The following is a 19694-nucleotide window of genomic DNA, read 5'->3' as shown; positions in this document are numbered from 1 at the left end:
CACATAACGGATCCGCAGCGTATTTTAGTGACCTAACCCATAGTGTGCCTCCAGCTGTTGCCTGGCCCCATGGCCTGCTTGCAGTGGCAATCCGCCGCTCCGAGCAAACCACACAGGGCCGTGAGTTGCCAAGGGCACTTCAGTGTACTCGGACATGGCGGAGAACACTGCCTGAGTACACTGCGCATGCGCGCCGCGGCTCGCAGGCCCCTGTGTGGCTGCAGATTGCCGCTGCAAGCAGGCCAGGGGGCCGGGCAACAGCTGGAGGCACACTATGGGTTGGGTCACCGGCGGATCCGCAATGTGAAATATGCTGCGGATCCGTTACGTGTGACCCTGCCCTCATAGTGACTTTTTATTAATTTTTCCCTCATATGCATTATGTTTCACATGTCTGGAACCTTTGGCATGTCGGCAATGCAGCAAAGTTTAAAACTTCTTTGTTGAAAGTAAAAAATTAGAGCAGGATGAAGCTAGAATTATTTTCATAAATGACTTGGATTGTGAAAAAAAAAAGGAAACTCTGCCCACATTTCAGAAAATTTACAGAAAGCGACAGAATAATTGAAAAAAAAAAGTAAAGTTTGGCGCATGTTTGGCACATGCTGTTAGTAATTAGAGCAGTGGTCTCAAACTGTGGCCCTTCCGATGTTGCAAAACCTCAACTCCCAGGATGCCCGGACAGCCAACGGCTGTCCGGGCATGCTGGGAGTTGAAGTTTTGCAACATCTGGAGGGCCACAGTGTACAGGAAAATAGATGAGGCCCATTATAATGGTGGAGATTTATCCAAACTTGTGCAGAGGAAAAGCTGACCAGTTGTCCATAGCTGGGGGGAGCGAAAACCGGGTTCTCCCAAATCCCAGCCATATCCAGCCCGTATGTAATGCATTTCAATGAGCCGAAGAGAGTCAAACACTGACTCTGTTTGGCTCATTTTTGCCCCGGTTCTCTAACCGGACCTAAAACTGGGGTATACCATGGTTTTAGGTCCGGTGGGAAAACCGTATACGGGGCAAAAATGTGCAGACTGGAGTCAGCGTTTGACTCCGGTCGGCTCATTGAAATGCATTACATACGGGCTGGATACGGCTGGGATTTGGGAGCACCCGGTTTTTGCTTCCCCAGCCGTATATGGTCCTGTATTTCTAAAAATGTAATGTGAACCCAGCCTCACATGGACCTAATTCCAGAGGGGGCAAAAAGGCTCTTGTGCCCCATGGTAGATAAAGGGACACATTGCAGGTTTTGTACTGGCACAGCTTCCTACTGTGAACTTTGCATTGCTTAAATGGGCACTGTCAGAATCAAATGTTTATATGTTGTGTATCTTGCCAGAACAAAAACCTTTCTAATATACTCCATAAAAAAAATGTTATCTCCATTTTAATTAAATGACTTATAAAAAAGACCGCTGGGGGGTCCCCATACCATCCAGAACATAATTCTGTCCGGCTGCAGCATCATCTCTTTCCCAACTGAAGCACAGGCTGGTACAAAGTCCAGGAAGTGAGGGCGGGACTAGCACTCCTCTGTGCTCACTCCTGTCCTATCAGACTCATGTTTGATAACAGAGAGGAAGGGATTACAAAGCAGCCTGCAGTGATTGGATAAAGAGACCCAGCGCAGCAGACTTAAAAAGGAAGTGAATGCATGTGAGTGAGGGTGGGCTCAGTGCTTGCCTTGGAAACGCCCCTTTCTGAGCAGTGGATGTCAGAATGAGTGATCAGCAGAACAGAAGGACGTGTCAAGATTCTTTTCATATGAAAGTAATGCTACATTGTCCGATATGTCTGCTCCATCTTTCTTTCAACAGGATATAATAAATGAGCCTGAATGTCCCTTTGCGATCGGTTCACATATCTATAAATGCATGTAAATTGCAATTTAAAGTTGTTGTTTTTTTACAATGCTCAACAAAAATAAAGGAAACACTAATATAACACATCCTAGATCTGAATGAATGAACTAATCGTATGAAATACTTACGTCTTTACATAGTTGAATGTGCTGACAACAAAATCACACAAAAATTATCAATGGAAATCAAATTTATCAACCCATGGAGGTCTGGATATGGAGTCACACTCAAAATCAAAGTGGAAAACCACACTACAGGCTGATCTAACTTTATGTAATGTCCTTAAAACAAGTCAAAATAAGGCTCAGTATGTGCGGCCTCCACGTGCCCGTATGACCTCCCTACAATACCTAGGCATGCTCCTGATGAGGTGGCGGATGGTCTCCTGAGGGATGTCCTCCCAGACCTGGACTAAAGCATCTGCCAACTTCTGGACAGTCTGTGGTGCAACATGGCGTTGGTGGATGAAGTGAGACATGATGTCCCAGATGTGCTCAATCGGATTCCGGTCTGGGATACGGGCGGGCCAGACTCTCCACACTCCAACCACAAGAGGTCTAGCATTGTCTTTCATTAGGAGGAACCCAGGGCCAACCGCACCAGCATATGGTCTCACAAGGGGTCTGAGAATCTCATCTCGGTACATAATGGCAGTCAGGCTACCTCTGGCAAGCACATGGAGGGCTTGACGGCCCCCCAAAGAAATGCCACCCCACACCATTACTGACCCACCACCAAACCGGTCATGCTAGAGGATGCTGCAGGCAGCAGAACGTTCTCTACGGCGTCTCCAGACTCTGTCACATCTGTCACATGTGCTCAGTGTGAAGAGAACAGGGTACCAGTGGCGAATTTGTCAATCTTGGTGTTCTCTGGCAAATGCCAAACATCCTGCATGGTGTTGGGCTGTAAGCACAACCCGCACCTGTGGATGTTGGGCCCTCATACCACCCTCATGGAGTGTGCTTCTTACAATTTGAGTGGACACATGCACATTTGTGGCCTGCTCGAGGTCATTTTTCAGGGCTCTGGCAGTGCTCTTCCTGCTTCTCCTTGCACAAATGCGGAGGTAGCGTTCCTGCTGCTGGATTGTTGCCCTCCTATGGCCTCCTCCACGTCTCCTGATGTACTGGCCTGTCTCCTGGTAGCGCCTCCATGCTCTGGACACTACGCTGACAGACACAGCAAACCTTCTTGCCACAGCTTGCATTGATATGCCATCCTGGATGAGCTGCACTACCTGAACCACTTGTGTGGGTTGTAGACTCCGTCTCATGCTACCACTAGAGTGAAAGCACCGCCAGCATTCAAAAGTGACCAAAACATCAGCCAGGAAGCATAGGAACTGAGAAGTGGTCTGTGGTCACCACCTGCAGAACCACTCCTTTATTAGGGGTGTCTTGCTAATTGCCTATAATTTCCACCTGTTGTCTGTCCCATTTGCACAACAGCATGTGAAATTGATTGTCAATCAGTGTTGCTTCCTGAGTGGACAGTGTGATTTCACAGAAGTGTCATTGGCTTGGAGTTACATTGTGTTGTTTAAGTGTTCCCTTTATTTTTTTGAGCAGTGAATTTATTTCATTTTGCTCTGGTTTCTTGCTGCCGTAGCATAGGAACTTTGTCCGGATGGCGGCAGACGCTTGCTCAAGAAAATTCTTGGATGTGAAATAAATAAAAATGACAACATGCTCCTGTGTTGCTGCTTTCAGTAAATCCCAAGGAAAATCTATTTCTTGCCAATGCACATTTACAATTCAATAGAATTTCAAATCAGCCAAGATGAATGAGTCTTGTGCACATGTGATGCATAAGGACGGTTTAATATGAGCAGTGCTGGAGCTTAAAGAAATACAATAGGCATTGATATGGTACAAATGTTTGCTCTCCCGTGTATGCCGTAAATCATTTAGATCTGTTTTATGTGCGCACACTGGCAGGCATATCTATAATAGCCCCACAGTCCCCGCAATATTGTTATGTATTGTTACCACCTAAAGGACTGAGGTAGTGTTTTCCCACCAGTGTGCCTCCAGCTGTTGCATATCTACAACTTCCAGCATGCCCGGAGAGCCGCTGGCTGTCCGGGGATGCTGGGAGTTGTAGTTATGCAACAGCTGGAGGCACACTGGTTGGGAAACACTGGACTGAGGTACAGGAGTCATTGCAGAATGAAGCTTATCTCATAGTGGTTGGGAAACACTGGACTGAGGTACAAGAGTCATTGCAGAATGAAGCTTATCTCACCCCCAACTACCCTCGTTCCTTATAGAGAGATGTCTGGCTTGGCACAAATTCCCAGTCGTGTTCTAAGGCTTCTAGTGAAAACAAATTGATTAAGAACAAAATGGATTACTCCAGAATTAAAAAAAAAATGTTCAAACTTTTTTGTTGTTGATTTAGTACAGAAGCAGGGACTCCTGTCAAAATGCCTACTGTATTGATGCCAACCTGTAAGTACAAGAGCAGGGACTACTGTTGAAATAATCCCTATGCTAGGGTGCCACAGAAGCTAGATAGTGGATATGGGGACTCCTGTCACATTGACAGGGGTTCCTGCTCGTGTACTTGTGGGTTAGCATAAAAATACTCCCCTGCTCCTTTTTGTGGCCAGGCCCAGACTTTCTTTATCCTCTACAGCATACATGTGATGTATTTAGTCCCTACTGATGAAATCAGTAGGTGCTCAATAGTGACATGAGCTGCAGAGGAAAATGCCCATTTTCGGTTTGCATGGTGCCCTAGCATAGGGTGCCATAGACACTACATACAGAGCAGGGACTTATTTTGATGGGTGCCCCTGCTCCCCTACAGTAAGCAGAAAATCATTATACATGTATGTTTATTGTATGTAAGTGGCAATATTATGCATAACACCAAGTAAATATAGTGACTTTGCCTTTTAAAGCTATGTTCACACCTCGGAATGTCCGCACGGAAAATCTCTGTGCATACATTCCAAAGGCTGCGGGTACCAGCATAACATGTCGATACTAGGAATAGTGTTGCTCGCGAATATTCGCAATACAAATTTTATTCGCGAATATCGCATATTCGCGAATTCGCGAATATTCGCGAATATAGCACTATATATTCGTAATTACGAATATTCGTTTTTTTTTTCTTGTTTTTTTTTTCACAGTACACATCACAGTGATCATTCCTCTCTGCTTCCAGCTTGTGTAGTGTAAAGAAGGCTCTAATACTACTGTGTGAGACTGGTGTGCGAATTTTCGCAGATGCAAATTTTTGTTTGTACGGGTTTTTGTATATGTAAATTTTCGCATATGTTAATTTTCGCACACGCGACTATTTGCATATGCGAAAATAAAACGCAAATATTCGCGAATATATGACAAATATTCGTCCATATATTCGCGAATATTCGCGAATTCGAATATGGCCTATGCCGCTCAACACTAACTAGGAACACACAGGAATGCGAGGTATCATACACAACTATGCATTCCAGAAAGAGTAAACAGGTTCATTCTTTTTACGGACACGGAAATTGAAATTTATCTGGTGTGGAAATTCCACTGTGTGCACAGCGTAGCAGATTCCCATTGAGTTCAACGGGACTCTGCTGCTGCCGAATCTTTGTGCGGAATTCCAATGCGGAATATAGACTAAGTTGTATATGTGTATCTGCTCATGTGTTAGGAAAGTCCTACTATCTGCAGCGCACGTATTATAGGAAATCCATTCCTACACTTTATAATTGTGATATTTAGGGTACGTTCCCACACGGCGTATTTTGCTGCGTATTTGCTGCGTATTTGGTGCTGCGTATTTTCCTACCCATTGATTTCAACAGAGAAAATAAAATACGCAGCAGCAAATACGCAGCAAATACGCCGTGTGGGAATGTGCCCTAAAGCAATAATGTGCACTTATTGATCTCTAGTCTATTCCAGCCATATAATGGAAATTGATTGCTGCAGCTTCAGGTTTGATGGACCGCACGTATGTCATGACAGAGATTTAGTTGAATATAGGTATACGCTGTGTTGTGGCCGCTGTTCATGGTAGGCCATAATTATGTGTATAACCGAGTCTCCACGTTTGTATTCATGACCCAACTCACCATTCTTATTCAATTATTTCTTGTGTTTGTCCTACTGTAATAATAGGTTGTCATGCCGAGACGTTGTGCAGACATTAATCTCTGGGATGATGCCAGACATTAAGCATTGTCACAGGACGAAGGTTTGAGGTGCGGATATGGTGGGGGTCACATGCGGTGAAGACAGTCAGGTCATTACACAGGCCCGACAGCAAAATCCTAATTCCTCTGCTGTTACATTTTATCTCCTCTCTTTATGTGCTGTAGACAGTGGACTTAAAGAGTCTGGTATAATATGGCATATGTTATATTGTTTACATTTGTTTTTGCTTTATCCTTTTTTAAACAAATGACTTGTATGTTTAGGAAACCGTTTTAGTTAGTTGATGATAATCAAGTAAAGTACCAATTAAATCGCAACTGTCATGTGGAGATACCCCCTTAAACTAAGCACAATATGATAAATGTAACGAGTCACGGCAGGTGGTGGATCCTCTGAGTCTGTGTGGATGATGACATGAGCCTTGCCAGGGAGCAGATCCTAAGGTGCCGCTGGTTTTCACCAGAGCCCGCCACAAATCGGGTTGGTCTTGCTGCGGCAGGCAGCACCCAGGTTGCTAACCCCGTCCACACAGGTAGCTGTCCACTCAGGTAGCTGGGAGGTGGCATGGCACAGAAGGAGACTGGCAGGACGTGGTAAGATGGCAGAAAGTCAGGGCAGGTAATGCAGGTGCAGGGTAGGTAAGGTAGAAAGGAACAGGAACGCAGTAAAAGGGACACAGGACTTTCACTATGGTACCAGGTAACCAAAGATCCGGCAGGGAACCAAGGGAGGAGCTGATATTTAAGGACAGGGGACAGGTGTAGACACTTGATTAATTGGTCCTTTAAGTGAAAGAGCTCCAGCACGCGCACGCCCTAGGTGTTGGGGGCACACGCACCAGGGCTGCGAGCTCACGGAGAGGCTGAAGATGAGGGAGGTGAGTGATGGGCTGGGATTCGCATGCGAATGAGTGCTTACTGTTACACTTCACACGCAGAGTATTAGAGATGGACAGCCCATGCACTTGTCTGGTCATGCCTATTTGACTGTTCCTGACTGCGGAGAAAAGCTATTTTTAGTCAGATGAAGCCACCGATTAAGCAGCCAAAGGTATGGCTGCATTACGCAGCTACACAGTTTTATCATTCTGTGCTAAGTTTAAAGGGGTACTCCGCCACTAGATATCTTTTCCCCTATGCAAAGGATAAGATGTCTGATGTGGGGGTACCGCCGCTGGAGACCCCACGATCTCGGCTGCGGCACCCCAGTCATTCAATGCACAAAGCAAACTTTACGCCGCGTTGGACCCTCAATGCAAGTGTATGAGGGTGTGTGGCCATGACGTCATGAGGGGTGTGGTTGTGATCTCACGAGCCTCCGGCGCTGCACCCGATGCTCTAAACAAATGCCGGGTGCAGCAGGGAGATCACGGGGGTCCCCAGCAGTGGAACCCCTGCGATAAGACATCTTATCTCCTATCCTTTCTATAGGGGATAAGATGTCTAGGGGCGGAGTACCCCTTTAAGAGGGTATTTTCACATGACAGTTGCACTTTATATATTCAGCCCGAATTTTCCAAAAATATTAGATTTGCTAGAATCTGAACTTTTTATGATTTTCTTTGGATTTGTTTTGTCCCTGCTCCTGTCCACCGAATTGTCCAGAGGTAAGTGGTGATGCTCTAAGCATTGCAGCTTTCACTCACTACATTCGCTGGACTAGCCACTCAGTATACAGTAAAGGAGCAGGGACTCCGGCTCTTGACAGGAGTCCCTGCTCCTATGCATACTTTGCATGGGCTATTGCACGACAATCTGCAGAGCACTTTCGAATCCAAATTAGGATCTGCATCCAAAATTAATCTGGCATTCAAATTCATAAAATCAGATGTGAAACGGATCTCAGGAGGTTCACTCATCATTAGTTCGAATAGGTAATTTACAGAAAATAGGATCACTTAAAATTACAAACAAGGACCACGCTTACTACTTACTGAGCAGGTTAAATAAACAATTCCCAGAAGGAGGCATGTTGGTAGAGTTTAAAGTGTTGAACATCCAAGGGGTTGTAATATATGCTAAAGAATTAAATCAGATGGGTTCTTTCACACATTTTTGTCAGTTTTATTTAAAAAAAAATTGTATCCGTTTAGATTTTTCTCAATCCTTTTAGACTCTTTCAATGCTACCGACTAAAAAAGCAGACAAAAATGTCAACAGTCAAAACAGGATGTGCGTGTTGGATACAATTTGTGAAAAGATATCAACAGCTACCTCTAGATATATGATTCTATATGATTCTTAAAAAATACCTGTCACCAAACTAAACTTTTAATATATTGTTCCTTATGAATTATAAGACACTTTGCTATTTACTTGCTGATGGTACTCCGGCCCTAAGACATCTTATCCCCTATCCAAAGGATAGGGGATAAGATGCCTGATCGCACGGGTCCCGCTTCTGGGGACCCCCGCAATCTTTCATGCAGCACCCTGCTATCACCAGCCTCCGGAGTGAACATCTCTCCTGGTCTGATTAATCACAATCACGAGGCCGGAGTATCGTGACGTCATGGCTCATTCCCCGTGTGACTTCATGATCTGCCTTTCTCAATGCAAGCCTATGGGAGGGGGCATGACAGCTGCCACACCCCCTCCCATAGGCTTGCATTGAGGGAGTGGAGCGTGATGTCACACGGGAGCAGAGCCATGTTGTCACGATACTCCAGCCCCGTGATCGTGATTCATCAGACCTGGAGCGATGTTCGCTCCGGAGGCTGATGATAGCAGGGAGCTGCATGAAAGATTGCGGGGGTCCCCAGAGGCGGGACCCGCGCGATCAGGCATCTTATCCCCTATCCTTTGGATAGGGGATAAGATGTCTTAGGTCCGGAGTACCCCTTTAAAGTGATTGTGAAAACGGCCACTAGGTGGCTCTGTTCTGTTCCCTGCGCAAGTCAAACAGTTAGTTTGGTCTCCTCCTGGACTGGCAGGAGACCAAACTGCGTGTGGGGCATGGCCAGACACAGCTCTCGCAGGCTTCAGTGACGTCGCTCCTGCTGGGGAAAGCCCACTTTCTTTTTTACAGCTCGTAAAAAAAATTTAAGGGCATGAGGGGAGTTAGGAGTAGATAGAGAATGTCAGGATCCGGACTGGCAGAAGCTAGCAGGAGCTGGAGGTGGATCCGATGTGCCAGAGAGGAGATGACGTGGGCCGTACCAGGGGAACGGAGTCTAAGGAGTTACTGGTTTTCACCAGAGCCCGCCGCAAAGGGGGATGGACTTGCTGCGGCAGGTAACCCCCAGGTCGTTCCACCCAGTAGCGACTCAACCTCTCTGGCTGCAGAGATGAGGCAAGGTACAAGAGGATCAGGCAGAGGCGAGGTCAGACGTAGCAAAAGGTCAGGGCAGGCGGCAACGGTTCTCAGGCGGTAGTCAATAGCAACAGGTTCAGCAACAGGCAGGGAATACACACAAACGCTTTCTCTAGGGCACTAAGGCAACAAAGATCCGGCAGGAAGCTGTGGGAGGAGATGGTACTTACAGGCAGTGCACAGGTGCAGGCCTAATTAAGTCAAAGCAGAACCTTTAACCCTAGATTAACCACTTTGGACAAGGCACCAATCACTGGTGCACTGGCCCTTTAAATGTAAGAGTCCCGGCACGCGCACGCCCTATAGAGCGGGGATATATTCTCTTGTAAACCGCCTACTCTCGCCAGAGCACATTTCATTATATTGTGAGGTAACATTATTCCTAGTTCTAACTCCACGATAATTCCATTCTTTAGACATGACCGACAGTTTTTCTTTCATCCTTGACGTTGATGCCGACACTGTCCGTCTCAGATATTGCTTTATCTCTACCAGGCATCTAGCCTAGATTTTGTTGTGTTTATTATTTTGGCCTTCAGATTTTTCTAGCTGGTCTGTGTATCTAATTTATTCTTTTTATATTGTGGAGCAAAAACATTCTGTTTCATCTTTAAGATTCTGCTGTATGCTATTAGCATTTTCGTCTCTACAGTAAGAAATTGCTTCTTTTTTAGCCTTTAAAGAAATGCAGTTGTTATAATAAAATTTAATCTCCAATGTATACAAACTGGAAAGTAGCCTTGGCTCAAAATCAACTGTTTCTCTATTTATTTATTTATTTATTATTTGTATACAGCAATGCAGATTTTGGAACATAAGCAGTCAGACATCTTATCTCCAAAATATACAATATTTTTACTTAAAGTAAAAATGTCATAAACATTTTTTTACTGATTGTTTAATTTTTTTTTTTTAAATGGGGGTAGCCATTGCCATCTTGCCTCCACTACAGTTTTAACAGCATTTAGTAATATACTTTGCAGCAACCCCCATGGACATAGACACAATGATCATCTCCGCACCCTCTTCTTTGTATTGGACAGGTTTCTAACCATGCTTTGTGACCTGTACAGAAGTCATCCTACAGAGAAGGGGAAGGTGAACTCCAAATGTCTTTTCTATCTACTGGTGGTACTTTTTACTGATGTAGAGATGCTGTAGAGATCACTTCCCAGCGGCCTCCTTGACAGTCACAACTAGAGATGAGCGAACTTACAGTGATTCGATTCGTCACGAACCTCGCTGACTTTAGCCTGTATAAATTAGTTCAGCTTTCAGGTGCTCCGGTGGGCTGGAAACTCTCTCCCAGGACTGTATCCACCTTTTTCAGCCCACCGGAGCACCAGAAAGCTGAACTAATCTATGCAGGATAAAGTCAGCAAACGCTCAGCCGAGAAGTTTGTGACGAATCGAATCAATGTAACTTCACTCATCTCTAGTCACAACAGAAAGTCTTAGCTTAGTTTTAGGCCTAGTGGCCAGACTGGAAACTGCAAAATTTAAGGATTATTTTATAATATAGATAGTAACATGGATTAGTAATAATATTGCAACAATAACTAAAGTTCAACAACATATTTAACTTGCATTAGCAGGTCTTCTGGTGGGGTGGAAAGTCCCAGAAGCTATAGAGAACCCACAAGTTCATTCAAGTCTATTTTTGATAGGTGCAGGGGCAATGCCCCACTTGTTTAATAATTCCAGGCCCTGGTCCGGGTTGTGAACAATTCTGGTGGAGTTACCATCTGGGATAATGAGTTTCACAGGAAACCCCCACCGGTAGGGAATATCGTTCTCTCTTAGGGCAGTAGTGATAGGCTGGTATAGTCTTCTTTGTTGGATCGTCGTTTGAGACAAGTCAATGAAGATGTTGATGTGTTTAAAACGTTCAGGTAGTTCCTTGGTATGTCTCATAGCCTGCAAGATATTTTCTTTAGTTTTAAAAAAATGGAAACGAGCAATCACATCCCGTGGCACAGAGGGATCAATGTTTCTGGATCTAGGTAATCTGTGAGCTCTATTGATCTCCATTTCTAGAGCAGAGCAATCAGGTAATAGGGATTTCACAAAGTCTTTTAAGAATGGCGATGGAGGGCATGCCCTCTGTGGAGTCTTCGCCTTCAAAAAGCCCGGTCAAGAAGAAATCCAAACTAGACTCTGACCATGGAGCTACTCCTGATACCCGAGAGGGAAGCAATGACAATGATCCACTGTTAACCATGTCATCTTCAAGTAACGCAGCCTCTGAGCAGTATATAAAGGAGTCCATGCTAATGCTGAGACGCTCCTTTCAACAAGACATCCAAAAACTAATTGAGCCCACAATACAGCAAGTCAGTGTAAATGGAAAATGAGAACAAGCATCACCAGAAATTGTTGAAAAAAACTATGTTTAAAGGTGTACTCCAGTGGGATTTTTTTTTTTTTATCAAATGTGCTAGAAAGTTATACAGATTTGTAAATTACTTTCATTTAAAAATCTTAACCTCATACTTATCAGCTGCTGTATGCTCCAGAAGAAGTTGTATAGTTCTTTCCAATCTGACCACAGTGCTCTCTGCTGACACCTCTGTCCATGTCAGGAACTGTCCAGGGCAGGAAAGGTATTTTCTGGGGATCTGGGGATATGCTTCTAATCTAGGCAGTTCCTGACACAGATAGAGGTCACCAGAGAGCACTGTTGTCAGACTGAAAAGAACTACACCATTTTTATGTAGTATACAGCAGCTGATAGGTACTGGAAGGCTTCCGATTTTGAAATAGAAGTAATTTACAAATCCGTTTAACTTTCTGGCACCAGTTGATTTTTAAACATTTGTTTTCCACTTGCTTCTACCGGAGTTCCCCTTTAACATAAAAACTTGATTTAAACAGTATCTCTTGATACTTGTATTTGATAGCTTTTGCTAGAAGAAAATGTCAACTTCACTTCAATAAGGACTAAAATTCGACTAATGTACAACCAAGAAATATACAGAATTAAAGGGTTGAGCTCTTGCTCGTTCTTTCGATCCGTGTGGAGAAACCCAGGTCCAAGCTGAGTGGTCGGGTTTCTGAGTCAAACATATGATGCCTATTGAGTTCTATGTTCGAGTTCAACTAGAACTCACTGGTCATTGTACAGCTACGTCTGAAACTGGATCCACCGTGAAGAGCTGACATAAGCACCTCTGACTAGCCCTACAGGCTAAATTCTGGTGCATTTTTGGCACATGGTGTCAAATGCCATGCCTTTTTTGACAGAGCCATGCCCTTTGTCAGGTGCAGCAGGAAAAGTGGCTAAAACACATAGTAATTGTTTTTTCTCGTCTTCCTTGACAATCCAGCTCCCTGATGGTATATGAGGTCAATCGGTACATGCCACCATTCCTGCGTTCCATGCGTCTCATGCTCTCATGTGATCTCAGTCTGCAGATGCAGTGGGGGACGCATTGAACGCAGGCACTGCAGCACGTACAGATGGGCCGCTAATCATCGGGGGGCTGGATTGTCAGGAAAGATGAAAAGAAGCCAAGCCCCTGTGATCAGCTGTTGTCTCAAGGTGCACAGGAAGATGGGAAAGACTCGAGACCACAGTAATCCAAAAGGCATAAGAATGCTGAATCTTTGAGGGCAAAAAATTCCCCCAAAAAAGCTTGATCCCCCCCATACTGATAGTTAAAGCACATTGACACCATACATAAGTTAGCATCAGGAGCACATAAGTTAAAAATTACAAAATCCTGGAATATCCCTTTAAGAAAAGGATTTTGAGGTTTAAAGTGTACAAATCACTAGTCAGACCACACATAGAATAGTGTGTACAGTACTGGTCAGATCACACAAAGAAGACTGTGTACAGTACTGGGCCCCAGTGTACAAGAAAGATATAGTGGAGCTGGAGAGGGTTCAAAGACGGGCAACCAGGGTAATACGGGGAATGGGAGGACTACAGTACCCAGAAAGATTATCAGAATTGGGGTTATTTAGTTTAGAAAAAAGAAGGCTTAGGGGCGACCTAATAACTATGTATAAATATATAAGGGACAGTACAGAGATCTCTCCCATGATCTATTTATACCCAGGACTGTATCTATAACAAGGGGGCATCCTCTACGTCTAGAGGAAAGAAGGTTTCTACACCAGCACAGACGGGGGTTCTTTACTGTAAGAGCAGTGAGACTGTGGAATTCTCTGCCAGAGGAGGTGGTCATGGTGAACTCTGTAAAAGAATTCAAAAGGGGTCTGGATGCATTTTATGGAGAGTAAGAACCTTACAGGTTATGTACACTAGATCTATAGGGACAGAACGCTGATCCAGAGATTTATTCTGATGCCATATTTGGAGTCGGGAAGGAATTTTCAGAGATTTATTCTGATGCTATATTTGGAGTCGGGAAGGAATTTTTACCTCTAAGATTATTTTTTTTTTTTTTTGCCTTCCTCTGGATCAACTCATTAGGGACTCATTAGGGATATGGGTTGAACTTGATGGACTGTGTTACTATGTTACTGTCAGATCCCCCCAAAAAATGTTACTTAGTTCCTAATCCCTAATGACCATGTACATCTCTTGGTTATGCCTCTATCCCCTATATTTATTATAAACATTCTTATTTTCATTAGCTCACAGTGTTAGAAATCATCTCAGTGGAAGGGGGCGTGTCCCTCCTTGTGGTGGTGGAAGGTGATTGGCATGTGGTAGAAGGGGGCATGTCCCTCTCTTGTGGTGGTGGGAGGTGATTGGCATGTGGTAGAAGGGGGCGTGTCCCTCCCTTGTGGTGGTGGGAGGTGATTGGTATGTGATATATAAGGGGGCGTGTCCCTCCCTTGTGGTGGTGGGAGGTGATTGATATGTGATATAAGGGGGCGTGTCCTTCCCTTGTGGTTGTGGGAGTTGATTGGTTTGTCTGCTCATGCACCCTTGTCCATGAGTTATCTCTTGTCCATGACTCATGGAAAAGCCTGATGCTGCTGCAGGACTGCTTAGTGTCCCAGTAGGTATGGAGACGCCTAGAGGTGGAATTTTTAGGAGCTGTTTTCTTTAATAAATATTCTAAAAAAAAAATGTTGTACAACCATATTACAAAAGGTCTTAATTTTTTTTTTTATTAGTAACAACATATAAAAATGTATTGGATCTGGCAGTGCCCATGTAATGGTCTTTTTAACGGTTTTGTGTTTTTTTCATTATTGTAGGTGATGGAAGTTAAAGGTCAAATGATCCATGTCCCTGAATCCAATTCCATGCTTTTTTTGGGCTCTCCTCGTGTTGACAAGCTGGATGAACTGATGGGCAGAGGACTTCATCTTTCTGACATCCCAATCCATGATGCTACACGGGATGTCATCCTGGTTGGTGAGCAGGCCAAAGCTCAAGATGGTCTTAAAAAGCGAATGGATAAATTGAAAGACACTTTAGAAAAAACACATCAAGCTTTGGAGGAAGAAAAAAAGAAAACGGTGGATCTCCTTTATTCGATATTTCCAGGAGATGTGGCTCAGATGCTTTGGGAAGGGAAGTCAGTGGAGGCTCGAAAGTTTGATGAGGTCACCATGCTCTTTTCAGACATTGTGGGGTTCACAGCCGTCTGTGCTGAGTGTACCCCAATGCAAGTCATTAGTATGTTGAATGAACTCTACACTAGATTCGACTATCAGTGTGGATTCCTCGATATTTATAAGGTAAGAAGTAGTTTCTTTTTCTGATGTTTTTTATTCTCCCTCACATCAATTTCTGTGGAGATTACATTTTTCAATGGTTCCTGCGATGATCGGCTGATTGAAATGGAGACTGTAAAACACAAAGGGTCTTAAAGGGGTTCTCCGGGACTTAGACATCTTATCTCCTATCCAAAGGATAGGGGAAAAGATGCCTGATCGTGGGTGTCCTGCTGCTGGGGACCCCCGTGATCTTGCATGCCGCACCCCGTTAAAATCAGTTCCCAGAGCGTGTTCGCTCCGGGTCTGATTACTGTCGATCACGGGGCTGTCACACCCCCTCCCATAGGCTTGCATTAAGGGGGCGGAGCGTGACATCACACGGGGCTGAGCCTTGACGTCACAACGCTCTGGCCCCGTGATCGACAGTAATCAGACCCGGAGCGAACACACTCCGGGGACTGATTTTAACGGGGTGCGGCGTGCAAGATCCCAGCGGCGGGCCCCCCGCGATCAGGCATCTTATCCCCTATGCTTTGGATAGGGGATAAGATGTCTAAGCGCCAGAGTACCCCTTTAACTAAGCTTTCCTTATATTCAGCAAATATTTGGTTAGCTTCCTAATAATAGCTTCTATGGCAGAGTGGTTGGTTGGTGTTGCCAATAGCACCCTTTACCTGGGCCACATGCCCAGTCAGCCCCCCATGAAACCTAGCTACACCTATGTTTGTATCTAAATTTAATGTTGGCCAGGTTGGTGGGTAGAAAAGTTTTGTGTATTGAAGAAAAAGGAAGCAGCTCACCCATGTATCACGGTCTTCAGCAAAGTACAGAAATGGACCTCGGCCGGCAGGACACCGTAGCACGAGAAGACGAAAATAATCCAGCTCTGGTCTGAAACAAATTAGTGTTCTTTTTATTTTCGTATGTCCCATAAAAACAAAGCAAGGCATAGACCCAAACTGCACTTCTCCCAAAGCATTTCCAGCGTAAAGCAGCACTCTCAGTCATGGTAGGGCAGTTTACATAACTCTGGCACTAATCATCTCTTTGAAAAACAACAAAAGTCAATCAAAGTACTCCACAATTTTTTTTCCCAAATATCGATATTTAGGTTTTTTAAGCCGTTATAGAACTTGGATTGTCATTTACAAAAATGCTTTATATAACCTAGATAGAGTCCTCACAGAAATGCTTTGCTGTGAGACGGCGCATTTCCGAGCCGTCCTAGTGCCAGCATGTTCGCTGTCGGTGGAATGTCGGAATATAAATTTTCCATGTAGACATTCCTATATGTGAACATAGCCTTTGACAGCATTTTTTTTTTTACTGAAAAATATACACGTTTTTTAACTAATTTCTATTACCAATATACTTATAATGTTATTATTTACAATATATAAAACGTTTGTGCAAATGACAGGTACAAACAAAAAACAGCAGCAAATACAGTGGTCCCTCAAGTTACAATATTAATTGGTTCTGGGACGACCATTGTATGTTGAAACCATTGTATGTTGAGACCAGAACTCTATGGAAACCTGGTAATTGGTTCTGAAGCCACCAAAATGTCATCCAAAAATAGGAAAAAGTGAGAATTAAAGAAAAATAAGTAGATAACTAATATAGATAAAGCAAATCCTTACATATAAAAGTAATAAAGATCTGCTGGGAGCTGTAATCACTGTCTATGTCAGGGTTTCCCAAGCAGGGAGCCTCCAGCTGTTGCAAAACTACAACTCCCAGCATGCCCGGACAGCCAAAGGCTGTCCGGGCATGCTGGGAGTTGTAGTTTTGCAACAGCTGGGGGCACTCTGCTTGGGAAACACTGATCTATGTAGAGGACAGAAGCTTCTTCGGGGTCCTGTACAGTACACAATGTCCTAAAAAAGTAATGGAGCCGCCCTCACCTGGTGTCCAAAGAAGCAGCTAAGCCTGGTACAGGTAAAGTGTACAGAACATGTTGTACCTCCCTGTACTGTAGGGGGCGCTACCAGACACCAGTCAGTGCATACACTTCAGTAATACAGGTGTTTTACCAGTGAATGCCCATTCTGATTGGTTGGTTCTTCCAGCCATTGACACGTTTTACAGATCTAGACTGTCTGTAGCATTGTATGTTGAATCTGGTTTCAACTTACGATGGTCCAGAAAAGACCATTGTATGTTGAAACCATTGTATATTGAGGCCATTGTAAGTTGAGGTATCACTGTATTCAAAAATAAAACATTAATCGCCTCTCTATTCCCACCTTCAATCCAGCACAGAAGCTCAGATGGTCCACGTAGTCTTTGCTTAGTCATTGCTGCCAGTCAGTAGCTCCAGCAGTCATGTGCATTGGTGGCATCATTGCTCATGGAAGCCCAGATGCCAGTCACTCCTTATTCCATGGTGTTTGTAACTACTGGACCACTCTGTTGTTTTCTTTAGACTGTAGCTATTGCAGCTTTTCTCATTTTTCATGGGGGAACAACCTTTCTTTTCTATTGCCGCAGAGGGAATTGAAATCAGACTTTACAGAATCGATTGTGTTAGAATACTGGAAAGTAGGAATGTTCTGTTATACTTCAGCTGGCAGAAAGATAAGGCTATCCTTCATAAAAGATGGGGCCGGGGACTATTAAAAGAATTCAGAATATTGGATATTGGGCAGACTAGATGGGCCAAATGGTTCTTATCTGCCGACCGATTCTGTGTTTCTATATTGGAACATCCTGGGGAAAAAAAATAAAATAAATAATATATATGTATGTTTATGGGGTGGCTGGGTGGTGCAGGTAATAGTGTAGGGTATGTTGGTATTAACCCTATGTTGTCGTGACGCCAGGATGCGGTTTCCTTAGATGAATGGTCCTACCGCCAACCGTCTCAGAAACGGTAGGGAGAAATAATTGAAAATGTCCACAGCAGATATTTGATAAAAACCGGAATAAACATTACTGCATATTTTATGCAACTGCAGGTAACAAAATAGTCTTCGTATAGAGGACCGTAGTTCAGGTTCCTCACAGGTTTGCTGGGACTTCTAAGTACAATGAGCTTTGGTTTGCTAGTCACTGTGCTACTGGTTTGAGGATAATTGAGTTGCAGTAGTCACACAGGATTTTAGTAGTTTTGAGCTGGATAACTCACGGTTTAGTGGCTGCGGAAGATAAAGCTTCAGGCCTAGCTTGAATTGATGATTAGATATGAGATGTGCTTTCTCTGATAATCCGTCAGGAACAGCGCAAATCTAGTGGCAGCAGCCCCTTATATATTAAGGGGGTGGGACAAAGCTCCTTGGCCAAACCTGTCGGTCCTGACCTCTGGAACTCTGGGTATATCACATGACCCAAATGTCCTTAAACCATAGCATAACATAAATTAAAGGCACGTGACCTCTAAGGTCCTATACATAGGTATCCTAGATTAATTACATATATAAATATATACATTAAATATTATTGTATTAAGAGGCGACTAGGGGTTAGCCCTTCAGGAGAGCCCATTAGCATGGAGGGACTCTGGCTGAGGGGACTCCAGACAAAAGGGACAGGACATGTCCTGTACCGGGACACCACATATATTATATATATATATATATATATATATATATATATATATATATAAAATAGCAAAGAAACAAAGAAATATCTGCACTCACCAACAAGTAAGCGACTCAAGGCTCCTATGTGGAGACGCTGATGGACCGCGGCTGCAGGGATGCGTGCGCGCTCAGAGGCAAGCGATCGGTGATGTCCGGCATTAGCCATGGGTCCTGGTTGCTTATAGCAACCGGGACCCACCAGGTATGATGCGCGCTCACCTGTTGAGCACGCGTCATACCTCAGGAGACGCTTATGGACGTTCATATGCGTTAAAGTGTTAAAGAGGACACTAATAAAGACTGAAGTTTATTGGGGGATTTCTAGTTCAGGGCGTGCCACTTGGGGGTGACCCCTAAAGGTTGTTGGTAAAATTCAGAAGTGGATCCAATAGGTAGATTTCCCATTACTTTTAAATACACTTCTGGCTTTTGCTCAAAAACTGCAGTGGCAACTTTCCAAAAAACACAAGGAAAAAAAAACTGTGTGGAAACCTAGCCTTACTGTTATTTGGGAAAACTTTTTTGACATGATGTTCAAACAGCTCAAAAGTTGAATTTGTGCCAGGTCTCAGCGCTGACACCTGCTTTAATCATAACCCTTTTCAGCGCGCTTCGCTGCCTGGCGGGCCGCCTTACTGCGGTGCACTTCACCTCGCTGTAACTCATAATTGCAGCGGGTTTCAAGAGTGAGACCCTGTGCAATCTAAGCTTTTGACATATTATTTTAAAGCATTATTTCTTCTTCTTTTTTTGCCCCTGTGCTGCATTTGCAGGGGTGTCTTTTGGAAAAACTTTTGGAAAAACTTTTGACACCAGTAAAAGGAGCAGCTTTTTTTAATTTTTTTTTCTGGTCAGGCTGCGTAAAAAGACAAAAAAAAGACCCCAGCTGTTCATGTATTTCCCGCTCCCTCCTCATAGCAGGTGTCTTTAGTGCGAGATCCAGTATGATGCTCTGTCTCATATGAATAGATAAATGTGGTTGGGAGAATGGCGCCAAATTTGAAATACATGTCAATTTATCAAGCATGGTGCTGCACAGTGTCATTTTTCAGAAAATGTACCACACCGTAAGGGGTGCGCTTTAAGGAGGAGGCTGGGTGCAATTCGATGGGGATTGAGTGTGGTG

At 44.0% G+C, this 19694-nt stretch overlaps 1 protein-coding gene across 2 annotated transcripts in view; it reads left to right on the top strand.

Moving 5' to 3' along the window:
• Positions 1–19694, top strand: part of GUCY1A2 (guanylate cyclase 1 soluble subunit alpha 2) — a 191982-nt gene that overhangs the window by 109618 nt on the left and 62670 nt on the right. For both annotated transcript variants that reach the window (XM_056561617.1, XM_056561618.1), the window contains exon 5: positions 14520–15005. In XM_056561617.1, the coding sequence (XP_056417592.1) occupies positions 14520–15005 (486 nt within the window). The remainder of the gene's footprint in view (positions 1–14519; positions 15006–19694) is intronic.

The sequence above is a fragment of the Hyla sarda genome, chromosome 2 (assembly GCF_029499605.1).
Source record: "Hyla sarda isolate aHylSar1 chromosome 2, aHylSar1.hap1, whole genome shotgun sequence".
Lineage (NCBI taxonomy): Eukaryota > Metazoa > Chordata > Amphibia > Anura > Hylidae > Hyla > Hyla sarda.
The sequence above is the reverse complement of the archived record's forward strand: the minus strand, read 5'-3'. Positions and strand labels throughout refer to the sequence as shown.